Source organism: Stegodyphus dumicola, chromosome 5 (assembly GCF_044657685.1).
Source record: "Stegodyphus dumicola isolate Sdum_Otavi_A_Nest chromosome 5, ASM4465768v1".
NCBI lineage: Eukaryota > Metazoa > Arthropoda > Arachnida > Araneae > Eresidae > Stegodyphus > Stegodyphus dumicola.
The window spans coordinates 219,572,730-219,588,056 of NC_140772.1; the positions used below are offsets into that span (position 1 = coordinate 219,572,730).

The 15,327-nt window shown below is 35.2% G+C and overlaps 1 protein-coding gene across 4 annotated transcripts in view; it reads left to right on the plus strand.

Annotated features, from left to right (window-relative positions):
* LOC118198245 (D-beta-hydroxybutyrate dehydrogenase, mitochondrial-like) overlaps nt 1-15,327 on the plus strand; it is a 52,215-nt gene that overhangs the window by 19,169 nt on the left and 17,719 nt on the right. For 3 of the 4 annotated variants that reach the window (XM_035369874.2, XM_035369872.2, XM_035369873.2), the window contains 3 exons: nt 3,370-3,552; nt 8,046-8,178; nt 11,454-11,915. In XM_035369874.2, coding sequence (XP_035225765.1) covers nt 3,370-3,552; nt 8,046-8,178; nt 11,454-11,814 — 677 coding nt within the window. In that variant the 3' untranslated portion in view covers nt 11,815-11,915. Of the gene's footprint in view, nt 1-3,369; nt 3,553-8,045; nt 8,179-11,453; nt 11,916-15,327 lie in introns of those variants that run through there. The other variant, XM_085817674.1, reaches the window with a different exon arrangement.

A 15,327-nucleotide genomic window follows, 5' to 3' on the forward strand; every position in this document is an offset into this window, starting at 1 on the left:
TTCTATTTTATTAATTTTATTATATGATGCATCATGTATTATCCTATATTTTAGCATTTTACTCAAAATTCTAATTTTATTATGTGGTATACTATATACTATTCTATATGTATTATGCTATATTTTCTTTTCTATATTTTAAGTATTATTCTGTATTTGTTATGATATATTCTACGTTTTAGCATTTTATTCCAAATTTGGAAAATTCTCTGGTCTCATCCGGTGGGCTAATTATTGATTTACCCACTACACAGTAACCCTTCTAATAACACTTTTTCTAGTTTTCTTCTTTTTCTTCTAAAAATCGTTCTCCCTTTCAGTCCTCCTCTTTTAATAATAAACTTCCAAATCTCCCTCTAAAGAATTATCATCAGCTTTATTCTTCTTCTGTCCTTTCCCCCTTGCTCTATTCGGTTAATGATTGGGATCTATACCTGTGCAATCTTTAATGAAGTTCTGGTGCTCCTAACACTTTTACCTGTACCTGTTGAAATATATTTCCTGGGAGCCCTACTATCAGAAGCAACATGTTATTGAAGAATGTCCCCAACGTCTCACTATGCTGTCATGGTGACGGGGACCAACAGTAGAAGTGACCGTGTGTCGTATGCAATGACACCATATACCATCCCACCAGCTGTGGGAGCGGCGTGTTGCTATAACACAGGAAGATAGACGTTTACCACGGAGCCTCTAAAGACGTACATGGTAATTATCGCTGCCCAAACTGAATCCTGATTCATTACTAAAGACGACTTGATTTCAGTTCACGGGCTTTTAAGTTTTGTCGACAGCGTCACCATCCAAACGGAAATGACGGCTGGTGTACGCCATTGGTAGCACACGTAATGGGCACCAAGATACTGATAGTCTTTCATCCCAGCACTTCGCGAAAGTACAGACAGACACAGACCTCGTTAAAAAAGTGCTGCCCGTGTCAGTCTTTGATGCCATTGACGTTGTGTCTGCGTGTCGGGTGATGTGACGGTCTTCTGAGCTACATCTCTTCCGAGAGCGTTCTGAGTCTGGTCACCGTGTGAACTGTTTCTTATTCACTGATCTCTACACCCCATCACGATTTCTAAACTGGGATGGCCTAGGTGGTGGGTTACTCGCCTAACTGACCACCCAACTTCCGTCATACCAATGACTCTTTGCTTCTCGAAATCTGACAGCTGATCAAATTGTCTTGTAACGGTCTTGTAATGGTGTTGTAACAACATCTTTAGTGAAAAAGGATCCCTCTGCAAGAGACTGAATATAGGCACAATGCCTCTGCACCATTTTATGCGTCAGGGATAATGAATGTCAATGCCCACTGCTGCATTTTGCAATGCACATACACGCTGTTTCTAATCATTTGCATATCTGCCTGATACTTTCCTTTATGCCAATTCATTACGATTCGAGAATTAGTTCTTGGTGGAATAATTTTTATACAACATATCGAAACATAATTTAATAAAATTTTGGCTTGATACGCTTTGTGTATAAGTGTTTTTTAAGAAAGTATTATTTATTTATTTTTATTTTGATTTTTTGTTAATATTTTATAATTTAATAATTATATCTGCATTTATTTATATCCAATATTTATATATATTTTATTCTCAAGTCATCTGAAACTTACCTATAAATTAGATTAAACTTAGTTCCTTCTAAATAAGATGTTATTTAAAGTAAAAAATATATTAATCATCTCATTTATTTAAATTCACGAACACGAAGAAAAATCCTTTCTTAGTATTTTTTGGCAGATAGTACTGACCTTTATTTGTAGCGCATTATTATACTAGTTAAAACAGGTTCTAATTGCAGATAGAGAATTCATTTAAGTTAGGATAAAATTTCAAACTGCTTCCAAGCCAAGCAGGATATTATGCATCATTTCAAAATTTATGACATGAATTCTCACTAAACTGCTATTTTATCACCATCTGTCTTTGCAATACTATTTGTACATGACGAATAGTACATTGCTTCACAAAGTTTCCGTCCCTTCACACAGACTGTGACATCAGCAGGATGTTGCTGGAAACTTAATTTAGACGTGTCATCAGATTACATGGCACAATTTAGCAGTTTTTACGATCTAGCAGCAGTGAGAATTTTAAAGCTTCAGCTTCAAAATTTCTGTCTTGCAGTCTCCAGGACGAAGCGATGTTGGCTTTAGCTATTGAATACAGCTTTCGCCATGCTTTGATGAATAATCAATGACCTTGTAGAAACATTTGCAATAAAATCTTCGATAATTTATTGCAAAGGTATGTTATATTCTAAAATATTAGGTACCTTCATATTATCCCGTCGACCGTTGGCGAAAATGTCGCCAGCGGTCATCAGTAATTATTGCGAAACTCTAAAGAAAGTGTTCATCCATAGTAGATGCTAAATCTCACTACTTTGACGGTCGACACGATAATACGTAAGTACCAAATATTAAAATAGATCCTCTGTTCATCTCCAGATCTACTGTTACTGTTAGTTTCCTTCTTCCTTTTTTAGCACTCAACACAAGTTTTTCCGTCTTTCACATTCTTTTTTCATACCCTTACTACTGTATTATAAGAAATGTCCTATAGTTTGACAGTGGCTAAAATTGGTCTTCTTGGTTTGTGAGTGCTTGTTATTTGCCCGAAGTCAAATGTTTTTAAATTAGTTCTTTGTGATGTGAGCTATCTCTTATCTCCTGTTCGAATAGTTTATACAGTGCTGTTTGTCAAGGGATGTCACAAACACCTTCTTGCTCATTTTACGGTTCTCATCACAGCTGTGTACAATGGATTGTAGTTTGGGCGCATAACTCAGATTATGGAGAATCGATAAGTAAAAATATTTGCATTAGTTATTAAATAATTGTGAAGGAAGAAATTTTAATATGTTTTCACTGCCAGTTTTGGAGATAATAGGTAGGAGCTAATTCGTTTCATTTTCACGGGAAAATCATAAAAAATGAGAAAGCCCCCAAAATAGTTTTCTGCATTATTCTTATTATTAATGAATATTAATTACCATAAAATAGTTTGGTATTTAATTACTTTCAATTTTAAAATTTTTGAGCTATTTTAAATGATGCAGAAATTTATAGAAGTAGTTGCCGAATTGTCATCTATAGAATTTAATTTTCTAAGTTTGGTAAATGTAAGTTTGGTAATCCGTTTCATTCGCAAGGACAAATGATTAAAAATTTACAATTCGTAAAGCAATACCTTGTATATTTTGGTATGTTATGCAGCTGGGAACGATATGCTGAAACTTATTATAAATTATTTATAAACAAAGTAAACATTAAATAATTATATTTCATGTGTAGTATCAACAGGTAATTGTCATAAATGTTTTCAACCTACAATTACATTCAATTTTCAGATTTCTGGGCTATTGTGAATAACGCAGGAGTTTACAGAGGTAACAATGTTGAGCTGTCGTCGATGGAAGATTATAAGTATACCATGGAAGTGAATGCTTTTGGACTTGCAAGAGTTACAAAAGCCTTCTTACCATTGCTGAGACAATTCAAAGGCAGAGTAGTGAATTTAACTAGTTTGGCAGGTGAGAATAACTTTTAACATATTTTGTAGGAGACTGATAGCTAAATTTTATTTTACTCTCTTAATTAATTTAATATGTATTTCTCTTAAGGAATAAAATTCATATTCAATAAAAAATATAACTTCCTGTTGGAAATTTATATTTTCTCCCTCGCGGCTGCGCTGAGCACCGCGAGGGGGAAAGTAAATAATCTCACAGCAGAAACCCTTTCGATGTTAATGACGACTGTGTGTTCTTCCGACGGTGGTGAAGACTGTGTGCCATTCAGATGAGCCTTATCTACTTGGCCCACAGCCATGAATCATTCCATGGTGTGGCGATTTCGACACATGGAAACCTCTGTTGAATATACATGTGGAAGACTACATTGGAACAGGAATCTAGCACCGTATACCGGTTTAAAAATGTTAAGGACACAAGATGACTGTAACAGTCACTGTAAAAAGTATTCCAGAAAATTATTTCAAAAAACTGTTTTGAGCATTTAGCGGAGCCATTCAAAAGGTTCACAGAAACAAAGGATTCTGTTTTGAATAATCGTGACTAAAATTTATTGTACTTTCTTTCTTATACCCCGCAGAAGTCCTAAAATTTTATAGTCAATCTTATATATATTATTACGACGTATCGGATCGCCAGCAGAATAAGAAGATCATATTATGTGAGACTTATAGTTAACGGGAAATTAGACGAAGTTAATGACTTTAGATAGCTCAAGTGATAAGAGAAATTTTTGGAAAAAGGGCTTTCTCTTTTTTATCTCTGTGTGAAATAAGACATTTGCAATGTTGTCCGGAGTATCGCATTTGCTACTGAGCAAACCTAATTTTAATTCACAACGAAAAAATATTAAGGGGAAAGAAAATAATGAATATACATATACACACGTGCCAAAAAATAAAATAAGCAACAAAGACAAAACTCGAAATAAAATAAAAAATATTTAATGGATATGTGGCGAAATTGATCCAAGAGGTTTGTTTGGCTTACTAGACCACATAATAAACAATTAATCAAAGATATATAAAAACACACGCATTGCGACCATCATATCGCGAAAGACCAAAAGGAATGGAAGAACAGTCAACGGAAAGAACACGCTAATAAATGAGATGATACCCTCTAGCTGAAATGCATGCTTGACAACGGTGAGGAAAGATGACAAAAGTGTCGTTGATCGCTTATTGTAGAAGTAGCGCCCATTCTTGTAGTATTGCAAACCGGAGCTCGTGAAGGGTGCCTAGTGACACACTGAGACATTTTATCCTAGACGGTCGTCCTAACATTTATGACACATGCTTTAAAGGATTTAGGTTCGGTGATTTAACAGACCGCGGCAGATATAGAATGGCTTCATTCCCCAAACAACTCCGCGCCACTCGAGCTCTATGCAGGGCGTTATCGTCCAGTAATATCGCGTCGGTTCCCATTGCAGCGATAAAAGGACTTTCAAGAGGCTGTAGAATTTCGTCGCTATAGCGACAGTCGTCGGATATATATGTGGTAATTCGCTCCTACAACTCATCCGCCTTTTCCTAAATCTGGCAACAGCTACAGTAGCGAGATACGTCTTCAAGCTGCGTGAGGAAATGGACAGACTTCCATTCCGATGAGATTAAGACACGGTGATGGATGTAACTGAACTATGCTGTTCGACGATGATGATGTAATTCCGTTTCATGACGATTCAAACTTTTTATCTTACTCCCGTTTCACTCTGTACATACCATAATCATGTTTATTCTTTCATCATTAAATACCTTTAAAATGCCACTGCTTTCCTCTATTTTAATCCTAACCTCATCCCACATGGGGGCTCGGCCCCTGGAACTCTTCCATCCTTTGAACTAACCACCCTAGACACCACTATATAACTATCAATGATGGAATACCTTGGAAACCTATGGAATAATATCCAGTTGTTGATATTCCAGTTAAGATTCCAGTTGTTGTGATTCGTCAGCACGTAAGTAGAGCTAATTTTATTTGATGAAGTAATGCTAATCAGAAAGTAATATTCTTTCAAATTATGAATATTTCATGACGCCTTTTTATGAAGTTTATTTGAAGAAGTGAAAGGCATTTGATTTCGATGAAAATTCATTTTATTTTTGAATGATTATTACTTTGAAGAATTAACACTTCCGTTTTCGAATTTGATGTTGATAATAATTAATTAAACAGTTTTGATGAAGTTTAATTGAATAAAGGTATTTGATTTTGAGGGAAATACATTACTGACCATTTACAGAATTGTGATGTATTAAAAAAGTTACTTTGAAGAAATCCTTTCGTTTTCGAATTTGGTGCATAATTTCTTATTTCTTGTGATGCGTATATTTTACAAAGACTGTAGAATATTATTTTAAGTTATTAATTTTTATATCATATCTTAACGTGAAATTCTATTTTCCATTCTTAACATAGTCTTATATAAAGATTTGTTTGACGATATATTTTATCATTTGTTTGAATTATATGTTCACAATTTCATTTATGATTTTTGAGTGTTTCAACATCATAGTTATTGTGCAATATAATAAGAAGAATTAATATTTTTGTGAATAATAAGAAAAATTAAGAATATATTTTGTGATAATTTCTGAAACCAGATAAATAATATTTTACAAAATCGAAACATACATATGTTGTGAATTTCATATTTCGTAAAAATAAAACTGATAAATAATGGCTACACTTAACGATTACCCCAACATTGCACGGTCATTAAAAACTGCCAGTACAAAGCATATCAAGCTGTTACATCGTTTAGATTTTGGCTCAGATGGTGATCGGCAGAATCGTGCTAGGTTACGCAATTTTTCTAGTTTTCCCAAACCATTTAACTTTAACGATACGAAACAAAAAATTATCAAAGAATTTTCTCTCACAGATTTAATTGCCATATGTAGCGTACTGCATTTAGAATTTTCCACCGATATTGAAAACTGTGCTAACAATATTCTTATGAATCTTGCTGATGTATCGTTATTAAAATCAGATTCCGCTGACTACAGCGACCTTGAAGAAGACGCTTTGGTGCAAAGTTCACCCTCGACGCATAGCGTCGCCCAAACAGCCATTAATCACACTCCAGATAAATCGTTATGTATCCTACAACTCATCCGCCTTTTCCTAAATCTGGCAACAACTACAGTAGCGAGATACTTCTTCAAGCTGCGTGAGGAAATGGACAGACTTCCATTCCGATGAGATTGAGACACGGTGATGGATGCAACTGAACTATGCTGTTCGACGATGATGATGTGATTCCGTTTCATGACGATTCAAACTTTTTATCTTACTCCCGTTTCACTCTGTACATACCATAATCATGTTTATTCTTTCATCATTAAATACCTTTAAAATGCTACTGCTTTCCTCTATTTTAATCCTAACCTCATCCCACATATATATTCTGTGACAGAACCAGCAGGAATCACATAGAGATCAGTGCTGACGTTCTTTGCTATCCCAGTCCATACAAGTACACCTCCTCCTCTGTAAGGGTCTCTTTCGACCCTTACAGAGGAGTAATTAAGCCCCCGATAATGCATCCCTAGCTCTTGCCATATCTTTGCTCTTCGGGGAATCGCTCTTGATATTAAATTGGGACTCATGCATAAAGAGTACGTAGACCCATTTCTCTGGTGTCCAACTGAGATGTTCACGGATCCAATTCTGACATGCGTTGGGAACAAAGGAAGACAAACCACAGATCGTGGGGCGTATACTCCACCTTCATGCAGTCAACGTGACACAGTTTGGCAGGATATCGGCCGTCCTGCAGCAGCAGAAAGATGCGACGCCAACTGTCGTGGAGTCAATGATCTATGGAGTCTTACACATAGCATCAGAAAGTCGGCCGCTGTGGAATCGGCCGACTTTCTGATGCTATGTGTAAGACTGTGAAGATTGTGAAGTCGGCCGCTGTGGTAATGCTCAGGCGTCCAGACCCACGTCTTCTACTGAGATTTTGATCCATTTAGTAAAGATTGAGCAGCCTACTGATCATACTACGATGCACATTCAGCTCTTTTGCAATAACGGATTATCTTGCACCAACTTGCGATATCCCGACAGCCCTGCAACACATATCATCGTGCGAATGGCTTCTTCGGCTTACGCTTTCCGCTTTGGCTATCTCGGATTATCCAGATCTGCTTGCGAATTGACGCTTAGGTCCGGCATGCCTCCGGTAATTAAGGCGCTGTACTGTGACTGCGGGATTGCTTTTTATGCTAATTCTAGTTGCCTATTTGCGTTCGATGATGGAATATCTACTTCACATATAAATTGTAAGTTTCAATTCACCTTTTTAGCGTTTGTTGCTTATGTTTTTAGCATGAGTGTATATTCTGTCATATTTGAAAGCTACTATTTCATTATAGTAAAAACGCTTTTTCACAGCATTAGCGTATTTTGTACTAATTATTCTATGTTCTTTTATTGTATCAATATACTAACATGAAAGGATACTTTATTTGTGTCAGGAAAACTAGCTGGCCCACATATAGCTCCATATACAATGAGCAAACACGCTGCAAAGGCTTTTAGTGAGTGTCTAGCTCTAGAAATGGGGACTTGGGGAATTAAAGTGATTTCTGTTGAACCAGAATTTTTTAGGTAAGAAGTTTTGATTGTGAACTCAAAAAAAGAGAAACATTAAAACTTATTTTAATTAGTACTAGCCATGTCACTGTTTAATTAAAGAAACTGAAAAGTAATTTTCGATCTGGACATTGCTTGTTTATATGAATTTAAAATTTTGTTTTTTAATGGATAAGCTGTGTATGCTAATCGAGTAATTCAGTAATGACAGCAGCTCTGTATGTTAGATAGTTCAAAATACAACATTTAAAAACAAAATTACTCGAGTAAACGACAAATAGAACTAGTTTTCATTACTTAAGTTTGTATCCAGACTTATCTTGAGTTTGCCTAATGTTTAAATTATTCGATGAAAAATTTTCCCTTTTGCCTAATAGAAATCCGTTTATGTATTTCAAAAAAGTAATAGTTGCTACTGTTAAGTGTTAAATCATTAGAAATAAAAGCATTCGCTCTAAAGTGGGCTGAAAAAAATCCTTTTTATGCTTTCTACCGCTATACCCTGGAAAAGTTGCCTATCGCTTAGCTATGCATAATGCATAAAAGAGTCTTTATGTAAAAATATATCTTCCTTTCGTGCATCACTTCCAAAGTTTTAAAAAATAGCTCAATTTTGCAGAATTGTCAGTTTCTTATAATTATTAAATTCGCTACTAAGGAAATGCAGTTATTCCTAACTTGAATTTTGGGGTATGAGGACCGAGAAAAGATGATTAAAACCTCTATTTTCAAATTATTTATTGGTTACGCATTAAACTAAAAAAGAAAACAATTTTTTTTGTAAAAATAATAGTAAGGATTTAATTAATGATAATTTTACTTTTCCGTTTTCAGTAAACAAGCGTTGAACATATTTATCATTTTAAATTATTTTATTCAAAATAGTGCACCTTAAAGTTAGCTTTTTGGGAAAATGCTAGCATTATCAAAATCGTAAAAACAACCTTGTATTTAGCGTAGGTATAATGAAACACTCAATCGATTTCGAGGGCAGCTAAAGGTCCCTCCTCATCAGGAGAAAGAAATACCTAGAAAGAAAATAAAGGAGAATAGCCCAACTTTGCAGAATTTTAGGGACCTTTAGCTGCCCTCGAAATCGATTGAGTGTTTCATTATACCTACGCTAAATACAAGGTTGTTTTTACGATTTTGATTGTCACATTAGCGTGTTTCTCTTCTAGCCTGCTAGCATTATATTGACAGGAGGGTCATCCTAATCACGTCGTCTATTAACCAGCACCACACATCATCTTAGACGCTAGGATTCCAAGTTTAACACAAGCCTAGGTTTACAAGGAATGCTACGGAAATTAGTTGGCGCGATTAGTCTTTAACATATTTCTGATATCATTATTCGTAATGTTCCTTAATAATGGAGAAGGAGAGATATTGCAACTATCCCAGCAAATGTTGGAAACATAGTCTGTCTCTTGCAAGTTGAGTTTTGACCTTGTGAAGTTATCGATTAGTCTTTCCCTTGGAATCATCAATCAATAGTTTGTAGAGTTTCTCACACTTATTTATACTAAAGTAAATGTCGAAAAACCTGGTGAACTGTTAAGCGAATTACTGCTTAGTTCAAATAACAGAAATCGTAAATTGAACAAGGGTTAACTCCCCTTTATTTCACTCAAAATAAGATGAACGGTCGGCCCCCTTTCTTCGGGCTTACAACAAATCCTCCACTTGGGCTTAAACTCAAAAATAAGAAATAAGAACTAACTATCACTAAATACGAGACTTAGCCGAAGCTAACAGAAAACTAACGTAGTTGGTCCTTAAATTTAAAATCTATCAAAAGGTACGTAACATACGGTCGAGCGTAACAGCTTCCCGAAAGACTTAGCCCGAAGGCAAACATGCGCTGCTCAGAATTCCTAGCTCTCTCTCTCTCTCACTTGAAGTAAGCTAAACCTTCCTTTAATAAGACTTCTTACTCATTTGCATTCAACTCGTTTCTAAATACCCATTCTTGTAAGTTGAAACGAGAAAAGATAGGAAAGCACAATTAAATTTAAATAACTGTTATAAAATTAAAATATATCTTACAAGTGATCCTTGCTCAGTACTATTCTGTTGATTTGAGGAATGCAGAATTCAGTACGTTCAAAGCGAGAAAATAGAAGTATTTCACAGCCAGCCAGTTTTTCTCGATCGGTCCACCGAAAGATTTTGGCCCCGTAGTAACACCATCAGGTTGATGAAAAAGTCACGGAACTGCAGTTCATTGAAATGTAGGATCCATGTAGCCCACTGCTGTTGTCTACTAGCGTATAAATCTATCTGGTGGATAAAATTATTTTTCAAAATAGTATTAAGAATTGCTCCTTATCATATCAAGTTCTTCAATAGAAGTCCCACATACAGTCAAACGGGGAATGATGGTAAAGGCTGTATCTTTATCAAGTCCTCTTGTAGAGGGAGAAACTTGACCGGATGCAGCTCTTTGAAAGAACAATGATGTTTTTTTTTCAGTTCTTTGAAAATAATTTGAAATAATTTTTTTTAAATTAATGCCGTATCGTCTTCTCTGCTATCACAATACAGACCACAGACATATGTTTCTTTAATAGATTAATTCTGCAGATCATTTCTGCTATTACGAGTTTTTCCTCTTCTTATTTTGCCTCTGCCAATGATGTGAGAGTTGTTTGAATCAGTTATTACACACATGGTTACATAATATTTAAAATTACACAGCAAAATATTTGATAATTCTAGTCACCACTATAACATGGTTTGTAATAAAAATTATGAAAATGTTGCTGCCTTTACAAAAAACACTTTTTGAGCATTTGAGTTCAGCCTGAGATCGGAGATATTTCCGGATTAGCATTCTCTTTAGATGCGCTTTGCATTGCGTTGTGTTTAACGTATGAAACATAACTACTATTTGTATTTTGTGAAACTGTAAACACCTGTACGAGTATTTCTGTGGAAAATTCCATAACTTTGAAGTCTTTCTGTTGATAAAATAATTTTTCTAACCTATCGTTGGAACTGTGCGCATCTGGTCTATTACAAACCCATATACGTACGCAACAAAATCATAAAACTGTTATAAAAACAATGTATTAAAGTATTGACTCTTGCAAATGTCTCTCAAATCGTTTATTGAACAAAGCATTTTCTTTCATTATTTGATATTTCTCAGTTTAACCTGAATTATTATGTGCAAAAATAGTTTAAAATAAACCCATATCAGAAATTTTACAAAATATTTTCACTTAGAGTATTTTTGTTGCTTCTGTAGCAGATTATTGGATAAAATATATCTTCGTATATTTCAGAACTGCTATGACGAACAGTAAAGCGATTAGAGCGCATCTTAAAAGAACATTCCAAGATTTGAATCCACACCTTAAAAAAGAATACGGTGACGATTATTTAGATACTGTAAGGAAACGCGTGGAGTCTGTTTTTGAGAATTCGTCACCAAAGATGGACATTGTTCTAGATGATTTGGAATCAGCAGTAAGTCTTAAGAATCCTTACAGCGCATATATATGCTATGGGAACATTATTCATGCAATTAGTTTATATGCAGCTGAACGTTTACCTAAATCTATTACAGATTTCTTGGTTGAAATGTATTTAACTATAGCACATGGGAGCCTTAGGCGACCTCATAGTTTAAAAAAATTTCTTTGATAGTTAAAAATATTTTTGTACATTTATCAGGATTTTCCGCACACAGGAATGTATATCAAGGCATGTACGTGTATGTTTGAATAAAATGATATTTAAATATGGTCTTTAGTATTAAATTTTAGTTACGTTGTGTTGATAATTTTGCGCTGCCAGAAAACATGAACTGGAAAAGTATGATAGGTAAAGTACGTTGAAACGTAGAGTAAAAGAGAACACTTCCAAATGGATTTCTACCCAAATATAACGCAGAAAATATTTATTTATAAATGCATTTGTTCTCGGAATTAATATTATTAAACTCTTTTATCTATGACATTTTCAAAAGTGTAAAGAGAAGTTTAAGGATGTTTAAAGAAATGTAACATATTTAATTTCTCAGTACAATTTATAGAAACTTATTGAGATATTTTTTATCAAGTGAAATTATAAAGCTGCGCCACTTTTCTACATTTTGTTTTAAAACATCCTTAGTTTATTATTTTGTAACGTTGCGTGCCTCCAACTTGCACGCAACCAAGAGGTGACTGTGAAAACTGTATAAAACACAGAGTCTTGTGAAGGGTTTAAGTCCCTTTTTATTCAACGTAAAAAGTACAATGGCGTGCTCTTGACGCTCACAGACTGTGCCAACTCGGCAGTCAAATAAAAATAATAACCTGAAAAGAAACTAAAGACAAGACTCTAACTACGAGGCTCTCTAAAATAACTAACTCACCGCGTTTCCCAATACCGCTGCTAATTCAGCAGACTTGAAGCTCACTTGAACGATTAACACTACTTCCCGCCAAGCACATAGGCCGGCACGCGGGGTTCTTCAATTTCTCGCTAACTACCTCCGCGCTCGTGAAGTAAGAATATCACACCGAACTCGTTTCCTTCTATTTAAATCAGAATACTTCCGCTGATAATTTGAATCCTTGCGCGTTCTAATAAAATTTACATATTCTGGCATTGGCAGTTCCAGGGGAAAGTAAGGCTTGACAGGAAAGATAGTTTAAACTTAAAATAAATGTTAGTTAAAATAAATATAAACCCTACATTTGCCGCTGCCAGAAATTGGAAAACTTGGAAGCAGGTCCTACAAACGACCTGTTGTAAGTTTCTCTAATTCTGAACTAACTGGCGAGAACCTCGTTTACACACACAAAAAAAAAAAATCTTATGTAACAAATTGTATCTAAAATTTTGTTGATCGTTATAAAGCTCTCTTCTTACAGCAACTTTTCCTGGACTTCATCAATCAATCTTGGTGTTTCCTTCCAGCATCTGGAAGGAATAAGTATCAGTATCTTTCTACATACATTATAATTTACACTTTCTTGACACAATAAGTTTTTGTTTTTAAACGATTCGCTTTTCTTAGTTATTGCTTAATTCACATTCATTCAATTTTTCAAGCATTAATTTAACTTTACCCTGGCTCTCCACCGTGTGTGGTGTCAAACGGGAATATTCGTGTTTTAGTCTTACAACACTTCCCCTAACCACCATGATTTGTTAGAATTCAACAAGCAAATAGACACACCTTACTCGACATTCTACAACTCAATGAGCTACTTTAATATTCTTAAAAATTCAAATGTAGGTGAAGAACCCTACAAAACACATTCATTCTAACTTCCCCCTCATTCATCTTTAAACATGCAGGCTTTCGCTCTAGAGCATGACTTTACAGTTTAATACTTAAATTTTGACTTCATTGCTTTTAAGCATTCACTTTTAGCATCTACAATTTTATGCTTCTAGACTAAATTCTACTTTTACATAACATTCAAGTATTTACGTACATTTACAAGATTTTAATACATATGATTTTTACAATTTACCATAAAATGAATAAGAGAAAATAAATTTTTACTTTACTCATTCTTCGCCAAGCTGGCGGCACTGAAAGTAAAATTCTTATTAATACAAGAATACGAAGTTATTTTTATCTTCGGCCAAATTTTGGCTTTAACATAACAGAATTAGTCTTTCGACCAACAGAAAATGCTTGTTTTTAGCTTTTACACTTGAAGAAAATAATACTTTTGCCTTAGCTAAATGAAGTAAAACAAAACTAATTCTCAACCGAGACATATTGACTTACGTCAAAACATAGAACTTCGTACTTACATTCGGAATTACATAACATTTCGGAACAAAAGAGAAAAAAAATTTATAGAAGGTTTTAACTTATCTTTGAGTTTTCGATGCTTGAAACTCCGTCATCCGTTTTTGGCAAAATTGATCCCAAGTTAGAGGTTTAATGGATGTCAATCTTCTCCTTATTGATCTCCGAGTGTCGTCCACGTTGCTTTTTCTTTTGCGTCCTCTACATGCTGGCCTCTTGACGGAGTAATCGTCTGGTTGTTGGCCTTTCCGTTTCTGCCTGGGACGGCTGGTCTTGACGTCCTCCGGTCTGGAGTCCTTCTTGAATTTCTTCTGTTCCTCGTATTTTTGTGCCTCCTCTTGCCGTTTCAGTTTCCGGAACGGCGGCCTTGCTGGCACCTGACTCTGTGGCCGTGTGCGCGTTCTCCTTGATGTGTAATTTCTCCTGCTATCCTTTGTAGGTGGTGTTTTTCTCTTTACCACGGTTTCTTTACCCGGTGCATCTGTATTTTTGTTTTTCTTAAACGCCGGAGTTTGAAAATTATTTTTTCTTTTTGATACCGACGTCCGGGTTGTAGAAGTGCTAGGTCTCTCTTCAGTTCTCTGTTTCTTGGGTGGTGGAATAGTTGTTGTTGTCTCTGGACCTTCTATTTCGTTTAGACTTGAGTCCTGCAAGAAACTTTTAAGGATTTCAAAATCATTTGGGTTATAGTATTTTTTCACCTGGTCGGGACTTGCTTTACAGATTTCCCCTCTCTCGTTCTTAAGATATAATACTACCCCTTTGATTTCCTGAATTACATAGGGGCCTTCAAACTTTGGAGCTGGCTTTGCCGTAAAATTGTCTGGGGCACTTGATAAAGAAAATTTCCGCTTCAATACTTTATCCCCAACTTTAAAATCTGCTTCACGGCGTGTTCTATCGTAATATAGTTTCTGCCTATTTCTTGCAGTATCCGAGGTTTTAAGCGCCTGATCAATCAACTTTTGCACATCTTTTTGTTTAAACTCCAGCTCTCTTTGTTGCACAAAGAATAATTTATCTAAAGGCGTAATTAATTTTCGACCTAAGAATAATTCTGCTGGAGTTTTTCCCGTAGTATCATGATGTGCCGTTCTTAAAGCATAAGCTAATTCATTTATGTAGCCATCCCAGCGCTTGTGATGTGTGCTCACGTAACTGCGAATTATTTTTACTATGTTTTTATTAACTCTTTCTGCTATGTTAGCCTGTGGTCTATACGGAACCATTTTGATATGGCGTATGCCAAGTCCATTGCATATGTTTTCAAATATTTGACTAATGAATTGTTTTCCGTTATCGCTAATGACTTTTATCGGTGCACCGTATTTTAAAATGTATTTGTGTAAGAATGCATCTGCGACTGTTTTGGCTGACGCGCGTTTAAGTGGAACAATTTC